At 42.6% G+C, this 13,248-nt stretch overlaps 1 protein-coding gene across 1 annotated transcript in view; it reads right to left on the bottom strand.

Annotated features, from left to right (window-relative positions):
* Positions 1-1,087: 1,087 nt before the first annotated feature.
* Positions 1,088-13,248, bottom strand: part of zdhhc9 (zinc finger DHHC-type palmitoyltransferase 9) — a 42,431-nt gene continuing 30,270 nt past the window's right edge. The window contains exons 7-9 of the mRNA XM_034211827.1: positions 6,052-6,155; positions 5,470-5,569; positions 1,088-4,354 (exon numbers count right to left, since the gene is read on the bottom strand). Coding sequence (XP_034067718.1) covers positions 3,917-4,354; positions 5,470-5,569; positions 6,052-6,155 — 642 coding nt within the window. The 3' untranslated portion in view covers positions 1,088-3,916. The remainder of the gene's footprint in view (positions 4,355-5,469; positions 5,570-6,051; positions 6,156-13,248) is intronic.

The following is a 13,248-nucleotide window of genomic DNA, read 5'->3' on the forward strand; positions in this document are numbered from 1 at the left end:
ATGGAAAGAGCAGCAGAGTAAACATTGTACTTTTACAAAAGGGATTCATTCATTCATAAAAGATCACTAGTTTTCAAATGATTGTATTAATACTGTAGTGGGAAGAGGAATAATAAGTAGTCTGACCTTTACTGAAGTAAAAATACTAATACTACATTTCAAAATACTTCCGACCGCCTATTGAAACATGGAAATAACACTAAAACAGAAAAACAAACCGCATTTTCAACTTGATTTTCAAAGTTAATGCACATTATTTTCGACGGGATTCTTCTTTCACGGAGAGATTAATGGTTTGATAGCATAAATAATACTTCTGTAATTAAAGGTGTTCCCTTTCCTATAATGTGTTAAAGGTTTTTGTGCATGTAAATGGTCTGCAAAGGCTAAAATATATCGCGCTCCAACACATTGTAGGCTAAGGGGCGGGACATCTCTAAGGGTCAGAGCAAAATACCAATAACCAATCAGAGCAGACTGGGCTCTGGTTTCAGACAGAGGGTGAAAAGAGGTGCTGCAGCAGAAGCAGTATGAGGAAAATAAAGAGCTTTTTGAACATTAAAGCATGGAGACATGTCACAGTAGAGACACTAAATACAAATATGAAAGTGAAAATGAGCATGATAGGGCCCCTTTAACTAGTTTAGCTAGTTCATTAGCTTGTCACCCATTATGTGTACAGAGAGTTAATATTGTAATTTCAACCATTAACATGTTGCTGGTTTTACAATTAACTGTGTGTATATTTTAAGTCTAATAATAATCAAAAAGGTGTGTGTGCAAGTGTGAACTCCGCCAAGTGTCTCCTGTAAACATGTTCTGTTGTTGCTCTCGCTAAATGCAGCGCAAATCTGTATTTCATCGTTTTGTTTCCCTTCATTTGCATTGCACCCTCTAGAACTCTGTATAAGAGCAAACAAAAACATATTTTAAAAGACAAACAATAATAAGACAATATTGTTTATTTACCAGACACATTGATCATGTAAAAAGAAGTGAATTAAATTGAATGAAACACATAAAGTCACAGTGCTGATACTTAACAAAGTGAACATAAATAAAGAGTATCATCGATGGTATATTACTGTTTCTGTATACATCATGAAATTGATTGATCAGAGCATTCAGATCTGACCGTCATGGCATTTTAATACAAGAATCATACGTACAAGAGCTCAGCTTGAGCCAAAAAATCATACTTCATCCGTCCCTTTTAAAGTCTCCCGTCTCTTCTTTCATCGAATATCAATCACATACATTCTTGCTTCTCTGTGACAGCAAATCAATGAAATTCACCAAACTGTCTTCAAATACTTCCCACAAAGAAAGATCAGCCGCTAAATTCAGCTTTAAAAACTAGTCTCAAACCTTCTTATTAAAAAGTTTTCCCAACAAATACTCAGCTGTTTATTTTTTATACTTCACAGAAACAAAACTGTCACACACTGTACAGCTTCTTCCAGCGGGGGTGAGTCTGTCTCTCTCCTATGTTCATCCTAATGTAGAGATGAATGTGGAGCTAAAAGTGTTCGTCAATTTATCGACAGGAAATTAATTGCACAATTTATTTTTGCTGGAATTGTGCAAGTTCCAGCTTTTTAAAATATAAATATTTTCTGATTTTCTGAAAGTTCATTGATTTTCGAAGGGTCTTTGAATAGCTGGTTGGACAACATTAAATACTTCAATATGTCAACCGAATATTTTTTGGACAAAGGGTTAGTAATCAAGAAACTCATCCACAGATTAAACAAGAATGAAGAATATTGGCCAAGATGAATCTTTATCATCCAAAGTGTCTAAACTGCTCCATTATTACGGTACAATATAAATAATCAAACTTTTCCACTCTGTGTTTGGCAGATTTTTTGATCTTCAGGATAAACTGTGACTTAGTAATAAATAATCTCAGGCAGATGTCTGATACAATGCTGTTGACAAACTAGAACTTCTACACAGGTAAATTTCACAAACACTAGCTCTGTCTTGCATACAACACAATAACTATTACAAACCCTCGCTATCAGCTAACATCATTTAAATACTAAGAATAACTCTTCCTCTGTCCTCGGTGTGGATGCTGTCCCCTCGAGCGACCTGTGACCAAAACAAATAAACTCTGCAGCCATTTTGAAGTCTGAAATACACAGAAGTGTGAAGAGAAAGGACGTCTTTGCCTCGGCTCTTTATGCTTTAATGATGCGGCCACAGACGGCTGCAGTGGAGACCTCGGCTTTAGGTGCACTGTCACAGCAAGGAGGCGAGGAGAAGGAGAAGTGTTAAATATGTAGTAACAGGAAGAGAGAGGAGGAGGAGGAGGAAGATCAGCAGGAGGAGGCGCTGGAGCTCAAAGGCAGCGGGAATAACACCGGCTGCACTTAAACGCTAAAAAAACAACAACCTTGCTTTAGTCTCTCCTCCTATCCAATCAGCTGACATCTTTACCTTGCAGAAATATGTACAATTCAACACGGCTTCACTACCTTTTTGCTTTACAATGTCTAATTCAGTGGTTCCCAACCTTTTTAGCATGTCCATAAGTCAACCAGCAGTTCAAACAGAGCGCTTATTGTCCTTCTAGGATGTATTTTTGTGATTTTCCAGCTAAAAACCCTTTAAGAAAATGTACTTCATTTACGGTCTGTTGAAAATGTCATCGCTTCATTATTTTATCCTAATAAACATTTGTGTAAATTGTGGACCTTTGTGTTAAATTTGATATTCTACCTTTAGACAGAGTCAGGCTAGCTGTTTCCCTTTGTTTCCAGTCCTTTTGCTAAGCTAAGCTAACTGTCTATTAGCTGTCGCTTCATATTTACTGTACATATATTGTAGTGATATAAATCTTTTCATCCAACTCTTCAGGAAAGTGAATAAACTACTTCCCAAATAGTCAAATGATACCTTAATTCTTACCCTCCAGGTTGGGATCCACTGAACACTTAATAGATGTTAAGTGTTCAGTGGTTAGAAGAATAAACGTTGGCATTTGTCTATCAGTGGCATGAACGGATCTATCTGTTGGTCGACTTCAGTTGCACTTGTTGGTGCGTCTGTTATGATAAGGCACTGTTACTACTAGTGTCTACTATCATCAGAAGTCAGACCTTTCCTCTCACACAGTGGGACTGAGCGTCTCCTGGATAAAAGACTTCACGTTAAGCAACTTCAGAGCACCGATGTCACACTACATCCTGGATTTATAAAAATGGAAGGACAGGCGTTGGTCTGGATCTCTTAAAAAAAAGTAATGCATGTAAGTTATAACAGTACTGAATGCAGCAGTATCATAAAACAAGGTAGATTGGACTTGCCTGGAAGGAGCCTTTAATCTGTCAGCTAAGGATCGTCCTCCTGGACTCCTGCCGTTAACCCTTCTCTTCAAAAAGCTGCACGTCCAGCCTCTGTATGTTTGCATAGGGCATGTAATGTGCACACAACAGATAAATGGAGTTTTATACATGTCCAGAAGTAATATCGTCGTTGCCAGACACTTGCAAGGAATATATTTGAACTGGCCTCTCACAATAAATGTCATTACGCAATATTTTAAATAAAGAACAGAAGCAGTAGTGATAATCCCACAGGTGGCCTGCTGGGACGTCAAACGCTTGGAGAGTTTTTGTATTTCTCTCTGCAGTTCTTACTGCAGCTTCTCCCCCTGCGTGTCTTTTCCATGCAGTGTGCAGGAGACAGAGGAAGCTGCTGACTTTACATTAAATCGATGCCCCTCCTGCACTGTCAATCTGCGGGTGAGGAGAGGGGGGGGAGAGGAGGAGCTGCTGCAGAAACCCTGCTCTCCTGGAGGAATGTGGGGCGGGCGTCGGAGGATAACTGAGTCCCCCGCACAGTCATCACACGTCGATAATGTTTCACTTCCTGACCGGCCAGGATCAGAGCCCCCCCCCTCATGCAGCTAATGGGCCGGGCCCTTGGTGACGGACACCTCTGCGTCAGGCTCGGGTGAAGCCAGGGGCGGGACCTTCGGGGTCTCCTCTCTGGGGGAGGAGCTCTTCTCCTCTCTGGGGGAGGAACTCTTCTCCTCTCTGGGGGAGGAACTCTTCTCCTCTCTGGGGGAGGAGCTCTTCTCCTCTCTGGGGGAGGAACCCTTCTCCTCTCTGGGGGAGGAACTCTTCTCCTCTCTGGGGGAGGAACTCTTCTCCTCTCTGGGGGAGGAGCTCTTCTCCTCTCTGGGGGAGGAACCCTTCTCCTCTCTGGGGGAGGAGCTCTTCTCCTCTCTGGGGGAGGAACCATTCTCCTCTCTGGGGGAGTAGCTCTTCTCCTCAGGGGCGGCGATGCTCCGCTTGGCCTCATCAGGTGTGTGTTCGTTGCGGATGAGAGGAGCCGTGGTTTTCTGCAGAAAGAGACACTGATGAGGAACTGAGCTGCAGCAAAGCTGAAGGAATGACATGCAAACAACAAGCATTCAGTATAACTGGCTAAACTTCTCTCACATTTTAGTATTAAATTGATATATCTTTCGAGAAATAAACAGACATAAAGGTGAATTCAGTTCTGCCTTTCTGCTGTTTTCAGTATATGGTTAAAACCAACACACTGCTCATTGAATTAATTAAATCGAAGCAAATTATTTCCATGAGAACTCTATAGAACCTCGCTATCGCGTGAAGGGTCTGCTTTATGCACTCCGCACAGACCCTGCTGCGTGCTCACTAGCACACCCCCCCCGTTCATAAAGTCAAGTAGCCTACCCCTCAAAAGGTCCGGTTTATTTCATTTTAAGGATGTGCAACAAGCAACATCTCCAGGTGCTCCTTTGAGAACCAGGGCAAAAAAGTTATGTGCACCCCTGATTATAACAGTGTAATACTGTATACTGTGCATTATTCTTCAATGGGCCATTCTGCGTTAAAAGCACTTTTAGTTTGAGTATTCCTGTACATTGATGCTAGTACACATTTCTAATTGTTACAGATTACTTTTACACCATGGTATTAGCACTTAAGTTAAAGGTCGGTATGTGTCTTCCTCCGCTGCAAACACGACTAATGACGTAGCCTATTTATTAGCAGAAAATATAACAAAATAAAAATAATAAATAGATAAATAATAGACTATATAAAGAGACACAACATGGCTCAACATCAGTGTGTCTCAAGATGGATTACCTGTCAGTTTGATTACACACACCACACACACAAACACACACACTTTCTCCAACATCCTCTGTAATTGGTTAAGACTGTTTTATGTCTGCTCTGTATTCACTATCCTATGCACTGCAGCCTCGTTCACTTTAGAGCCAGAGAAGGAGAAGTGTGTGAAGGGGGGTATAAAGTGTGTGTGGTGTGGTGTGGTGTGTGTGTGTGTGTGTGTGTGTGTGTGTGTGTGTGTGTGTGTGTGTGTGTGTGTGTGTGTGTGTGTGTGTGTGTGTGTGTGTGTGTGTGTGTGTGTGTGTGTGTGTGTGTGTGTGTGTGAGTGTGTGTGTGTGTGTGTGTGTGTGTTCACCGTGGTTTGTGACACTGGGTTGCTTCTGGAGGGGGGGAGTGAAGCAGACGCAGCAGAAAATGATGAATCCTCCTGCATCAGTCCTCTCCTGTCCAACACGCTGCGGGGACAAGGCCATCGGTCACTGACGGCAACCGGCTCGTTACCGGGCAGGGTGAGGAGCAGCAGAGAGACACATCTACCGACTAATCTATCACACACAATCTCTGTTGCAGCTCACAGATCTATCTATTATGACAATAAGCAGTGTTTTATTTCACTGTACAGCATTTCAATTTACATTCTATTTTTACCTCATCTTATTCTATTTTACTTGCATATAGTTAACCTCTCCAACATTAAGTGCACATTAGTCTTGCAACATCCTCTTGCACTCATTTATTTCTACTGGTTCATATTGCACTATTTGTATTGTTTTTAACTATAACTATACTTTCGATGTGCATATGACAATAAAGCCTTTGAACAGAGCTCTTCGATAAAACTGGAACATACTGAAAACCTAATATAGGCATCTAGACAATTTATTAACCACGAAAGATGATGGATTCTGTTTGCTTCATGTTTTACTCCGACAGTTACCTCGGGAACGTCGGCCCGCAGAGAACCTCGAAGCAGTTCTTGAAGCAGTTCTTGTGGCTGTACGGGTTCTGGACTCGGTTCTTACCCGACCAGGATCCTTTAATCTGGGAAAACACAAAAAAAAGAAACACTGTAGAGCAAAATCTTCCCAAACCACATCCCTGATTTTCCCTGCGCTTATATCTTATTCAAAAGCATACTTCCTTTTTTAGATGTTATTCCCACAGGCTTGGCTCTGACCTACTAAAACTGAACTTTAACGATTCCTGGTTTAACGGGAACTCTATCCGCCAACGGGTGCGAATAAGCACAGCATGATTACAACCACTTTAATAATTCATTCAAGAATCTGAGGATTCATATAAAGGATATCCCCTGGTAAGATAACACATTCCACACTGTGCTGTATGCATGCAGCTGCTTCATATACATATTCTGTAGAGGCTTCTTTTATGTTCCTATGATGTACAAAGTGATTTCAATATTCAAATCATTTATGCCTTTTAGGGCAGCACATTTACATGAAATGGAAATATTCTAAAGGTCTTGTGCATCCTTTTATATACACGTCAACAAAATACCTCCTGACATTTTTTGTATTTTTGAAAACTCAAAGACTCTCAAAGTCACCCACAGGCTTCCCACTTTGTTGGTGAAGGTGGTTGGAGGAATACCTTCAGACATTACTCAGGGCTCGACTGCATGTTTTTGGATTATAGAGAAATACTTTGAGTGCAGTTTGTATTCTCCTAAATATACATTATAATAGAAAGTCAGCTAGTTGAGCTTAACTTTTATTAAAAAAGCTTTTTATCAATGCAAGGTTAACACATATTTTGGGTATTCTATTTTATATACTGTTCATATCTCATGGTCTTGTATTTTCTATTTCATCTGTGTTGCTGAAATTGTTTCATTTTATGTCTTTTACATTTTGTTTTATGTATTTACTATATTTATGTTGTTATACTAGCAAAAAATGAAATAAAAAAAGTTCATAATTAACTCCATCAGAATAACCTTCTGGATCCGCACCAGTCTGGTTTCAAGGCAGGTCACTCCACAGAAACTGCTCTCATTGCTGTCACTGAGGAACTGCACACTGCCAAAGCAGCATCCCTCTCCTCTGTCATCATCCTGTTGGACCTGTCTGCTGCATTCGACACGGTGAATCATCAGATCCTCCTTCGCACTCTCCAAAAACTTGGGGTTTCAGGCTCTGCACTTTCCCTCCTCACCTCATACCTCAAAGACCGTAGCTACAGGGTAACTTGGAGAGGGTCCGAGTCCGACCCTTGTCAATTAACTACAGGGGTCCCTCAGGGCTCTGTTATTGGTCCCCTCCTCTTCTCCCTGTACACAAACTCGCTCGGATCAGTCATTAGCCCGCATGGTTTTTCATACCACTGCTACGCTGACGACACCCAATTAATTCTGTCCTTTCCCCGCTCAGAGACCCAGGTCGTCGCACGCATCTCTGCTTGTCTAGCTGACATCTCTCAGTGGATGTCTGCTCATCACCTCAAGCTCAACCTTGACAAGACTGAGCTGCTTTTCCTTCCGGGAAAAGATTGTCCCACTCTTGACCTAACAATCAACATCGGCACCTCTGTTGTTTCCCCGACTCAGACTGCAAGGAATCTGGGTGTGATCCTAGATAACAACCTGTCCTTCACTGCAAACATCGCTGCTACAACCCGTTGCTGCAGATACACGCTTTACAACATCAGGAGGATACGTCCCCAGCTGACACAGAAAGCAATGCAGGTTCTGGTCCAGGCTCTCGTCATCTCACGCCTAGACTACTGCAACTCCCTCCTGGCTGGTCTACCTGCATGTGCCATCCGACCTCTGCAGCTCACCCAGAATGCAGCGGCTCGTTTGGTCTTTAACCTTCCAAAATGTTCACACACCACTCCGCTCCCTTCACTGGCTTCCGGTAACTGCTAGAATCCACTTCAAGACACTGGTACTTGCGTACCATGCTGTGAATGGATCTGGCCCTTCGTACATCCAGGACATGGTTAAACCGTACACCCCAGCGCGTGCACTACGCTCTGCATCAGCCAAACGACTCGCTGCACCCTCGCTGCGAGGGGGACCCAAGTTCCCATCAGCAAAAACACGTGGGTTTGCTGTCCTGGCTCCAAAATGGTGGAATGAGCTCCCCATTGACATCAGGACAGCAGAAAGCTTACACACCTTCCGGCGCAGACTGAAAACTCATCTCTTTCGACTCCACCTCGAGCGAAATTATTATTAACAAAGCACTTTTATACTAATAAAGGACCGGCTTATCTAAAGCCAGTTGAGTAGCACTTGAAATGTTTGGCTCTATGAAACCTGATGTACTTATATGATTCTGTTTTCTTCAAGGTTGTGTCTTCCTGGTCGAATGTACTTATTGTAAGTCGCTTTGGATAAAAGCGTCAGCTAAAATGCAATGTAATAATCCAGCATAATTTCTTAAGTGCTAGATTGACTCAAGTGTTACTGGTACAAAAAACACAATTTAGATTATAATTGTATTAGCCCAAAAAGTACTTTGTCACAAATAATTGACCCCTACAGAACAAACGTTGGCTGCACAGCATGAGTTTGTACCGAACGACCCTCCAGCGAGTCAGAGAGAAAATAAAAAGCTTTTCTTTTTAGTTGTTGCGGCAGATGTAGGTCAAACTGTCTGCCCCATGGGCTACTTCAGTACTGCATGCCTATGTGTAATATCTCTGTGTGTGTGTGTGTGTGTGTGTGTATGTGTGTGTGTGTGTGTGTGTGTGTGTGTGTGTGTGTGTGTGTGTGTGTGTGTGTGGTGTGTGTGTGTGTGTGTGTGTGTGTGTGTGTGTGTGTGTGTGTGTGTGTGTGTGTGTGGTGTGTGTGTGTGTGTGTGTGTGTGTGTGTGTGTGTGTATGTGCATGTGAGAGATCGGAGCAGCACTCAAGGTGCCTTCTCTTGCTCACCCTCCTTCCCCTCTCCTCCCTCTCTCCCTCCCCCCTCCCTTCTGCCACACCAGGCCCTGCAGCGATTGGTGGATTTATTATTAGGCCAATCACAGATAACCAAGCTATTGTTTCAACTCCTGGAGCAAAACTACACCGGACTGTACTGTAGGTGCTCATTGCAGAGCTTCATTACTGATTAAATGAAAAAAATGAGGCCAGCTCTTGCACAGGAGAGAGAGAGGGGATTATAAATTAATCATTACAACAAAGTACGAGTGCACTTTCTTGCTTCCAGCCATCTAGAAGCTTCTATCATCGCTGCTGCGCTCTGCTTCTCCTCAGAGCCTCTGCAGCACTAACAAAGCCTCAGATAACATACACACTGTTACACTCACACACACAGACACCACATAAATGACTCCCTCTGAGGATTCAGCCACCTGCATCATCACCACTCATCTCTGTGTGTGTGTGGGGGCATGTGTGTGTGGTGACTCAATATTAGTCAAGCAATCAATACTTATTTTGCTCATTTAGCCTCACAAGCATCTCTAAATATATTCTTGTTATTCCGTTTTGTTTGTCTGTTTTCATGCATATTTTTAGATCATAAATCGATGTCGGCTCGTGAGCAGAGAGGAGTCCAAGCTTTCACCAGACAGTTTGTCATATGGCTCAGACTGTGAGCAGAATAAAAGTGTTCCTGCTGTACCGCCCACATTAAGTGTGGCTGTGGTGGACACATAAGACATCATTCATTTTAAATACAGACAAAAACATTCGTCATGCTTTTCGTAGCCTGATTTATATCACCTTTCATTCTATAGATATATATATTTTATGGCTGTAGAGTATATTCTTTACTTTTTTATAGTTATACATAGTGATATCGAAATCCCCTCTGTAAAAAACGACTAACATGTTAACCAAACAATTAAAAGGTTTTAAAACTGGCTTCATCAAAAGGTTGGATTTCTGTTTCGGAACAGTATGTTAGCTAGAAAAATAATAGATAATGCATTTCTATTTCCATATTTTAAACAAACATAATTATTCTGATGCAGGTTATCAGAAAATGTCCTGGTGATATCCGTTAGTTACATTTTTACACTATTCACTCTTTCTATGGTTTCTAATTTCTCTAATTTCCCCTCCTCGACTCCTTGGTCCTCCGGTAGTGACCCGGAAATGGATTTCAGTGCGCCATGTTGAAGGACATCTCATTTCTCTAAATGCACTTCGAGGACCGAGCATCGAGCGTCGAGGAGGCGCTCTGGAGGAGCTATAACCGAGGATACACTGATGGGTCCTCCACGGCTCCTTCGTGAATGCATTTCCGGGAACAGAGATGTTTCAAAGTGTCGTGGCGCACGGCCGGACTTATCTCAGCCAATGACAGCTCTGCATGCATCCCCTGGATATTATTTTATTAACTGCTTGAATCGCAACGCAATGTTTACAGAGAGAACAGCTGTGAGGTCCGTGCAGAAAGCAGAGCAGTGTGTATAATATATATCACTCAGTATAACAGGCCTTCATTACTCTCTGTATTTGCTTTAGTTTAGTAGATATCGGCTGTAGCCTGATATGTATTATATGCTTTAGGGCAGGGGTCACCAACCTTTTTTAGGATGAGGGCTACTTTCAAAAAATAAAACAAGTCGGGGGCTACTTTTACTGTGTGTTTTTTGCAGTGTATATATTTAGCACATTTTAACATTATTATATGCTTATCTTTAACCTTTGTGTGCTGTTTGGGTCTTTGGGACCCGTTTTCAGTGTTTACTAAAATAACATGCAATTTAATTATTTTAACCTGCTTTATTTGGGGGTGGACGGGCCTCACCTCCTCTAGGGGGGGCCTCACCTCCTCTAGGGGGGGCCTCACATCCTCCAGGGGGGACCTCACCTCCTCTAAGTGAAATGCATCAATCTGGTGCACTTTGAGCACAACATGAATTTATGGACACAGCTCTCAACACTCAGATGAAAGGGAGCTGTATACTTTTTAAGAATCCAAACATCTTTAGAATATGATCACAACCAATAATAAATCATTTAAACTTGTTTATTCTTATCTTGTGTTACCACATTCTTTCTTTTTATTTATGCATATTTTACTAATCACTCCCCTATTAAACTGTTTTTGTACTGTCCTATTGTACACATTGGAATGATTTCTTACTTTATCTATATTAAATAAATAAAGGGGTACACACACACACACACACACACACACACACACACACACACACACACACACACACACACACACACAACACACACACACACACACACACACACACACACACACACACACACACACACACACACACACACACACACACACACACACACACACACACACACACACACACACACACACACACACACACACACACACACACACACACAGTATGCTCCTCCGTGGCGATGACGGCTTAAACATACATGTCCCCCCTGGAGATTACGCCATGCGTGTGTGTGCGTCAAGTGCAATAAATAAATATGCAAGTTGCAACACACACAGTAAAACTCTGCCCCTCATGTGCTGTATAGGCTGGCATGATGGGCTGTTCAATGGGGCTGATGTGTTGTGTAGATTCTGCCAGAAGGAAAATCAGCGGGGAGGTGCCACATTGCTTTTCTTCCCGACTGCAACGTTGGTCCATGGATGTATAATAAGAACGCGCTGGTCCCGCAAATCAAGCAAGAACGTGATTGGTCGATATTCATTTTGGGGGTGGGGGGAGGAGGGGTGTTAGATATAGAGTTGTAGTAAGTAGATAGAGTTTGCTATGATTTAGGTTTCGTTTATGCATGTGGTAGATTCTTTTAATTACATTTCCTTTTTTGTTTTGTGTATTTTATACATTTTGGATTTTCTTGGCGAGCTATTTTTAGAACGTGCCCGGCGGGCGCCTCACGTTGCCCCTGCGGGCGACTGAGTGCCCGCGGGGCACCGTGTTGGCTACCCCTGCTTTAGTGGCTGTAGGTGTGTGTTGTACAGTGTGTAGGTGTGTGTGTGTGTGTGTGTGTGTGTGTGTGTGTGTGTGTGTGGTGTGTGTGTGTGTGTGTGTGTGTGTGTGTGTGTGTGTGTGTGTGGTACAGTGTGTAGGTGTGTGTGGTACAGGTGTGTGTGGTACAGTGTGTAGGTGTGTGTGTGGTACAGTGTGTAGGTGTGTGTGGTACAGTGTGTAGGTGTGTGTGTGGTACAGTGTGTAGGTGTGTGTGTTGTACAGTGCGTAGGTGTGTGTGTGGTACAGTGTGTAGGTGTGTGTGGTACAGTGTGTAGGTGTGTGTTGTACAGTGTGTAGGTGTGTGTGGTACAGTTGTACAGTGTGTAGGTGTGTGTGGTACAGTGTGTAGGTGTGTGTGGTACAGTGTGTAGGTGTGTGTGTAGGTGTGTGTTGTACAGTGTGTAGGTGTGTGTGGTACAGTGTGTAGGTGTGTGTGTTGTACAGAGCGTAGATGCGGCAGACAGACAGGTCTCAGTTGGTTTGGTGTCCTCTGCTTACTTTTAATACTTGTAAATAAAACTTTTGCCCCGTAATTTCAATTCTCCAGTTCAGCGACCAGAGAGGGGGGTCCGCATCTGTAGCCTGTTATTGTCTCATTATACCGCACTGTAAATGAATTAAAAGTAAATATATAAGTGGTCATGAACACATCTGTCCATCAGACAGAGTGCTGCTGTGCCTCCTGTCATCATTAATGGACATCTCTTTAAAATGACCGATCAGAGGAGAGGAGTTCTCATTTCTCTAACCGCCTGCTGCTTCCCCTCCTCTCCCCTCGGCTCCCCTCCTCGGCTCCTCCGCTCGCATCTCCTGTGGGCGGGACTAAGACACGAGGACAGGAGTCGAGGAGGGGAGTCAAGGAGGGGTATTAGAGAAATGAGAAACCTTCATAGTGTCTCCTTTAGCTGCAGTTATAAATACCCTGTTGTTTTGGTCGTGTTGTTGCTTTACTGTATTTTACGTTAGAAGCCTTGTTTAACAACCAACAGTTTACAGGCACTTTTCTCCTTAGTGCTGTAAATGACCATGGTACGGTTGTCAAGGAAACAGCTCTGCAGTATACTATGTTTACACCTCTGTGATGTAGGTTTGTGAAGCCAGCTGCCGGATCACAACATTAACTCATGTATTCTTAAAACTGCACTTTATCTTCATTATGACTTTTATACTGTATAAATGACTTTAATGTGAAAGTCTCTTTGAAATATCTGAGGAACAAAGATACTTGCACTATT

Source organism: Gymnodraco acuticeps, unplaced genomic scaffold (assembly GCF_902827175.1).
Source record: "Gymnodraco acuticeps unplaced genomic scaffold, fGymAcu1.1, whole genome shotgun sequence".
Classification (NCBI taxonomy): Eukaryota; Metazoa; Chordata; class Actinopteri; order Perciformes; family Bathydraconidae; genus Gymnodraco; species Gymnodraco acuticeps.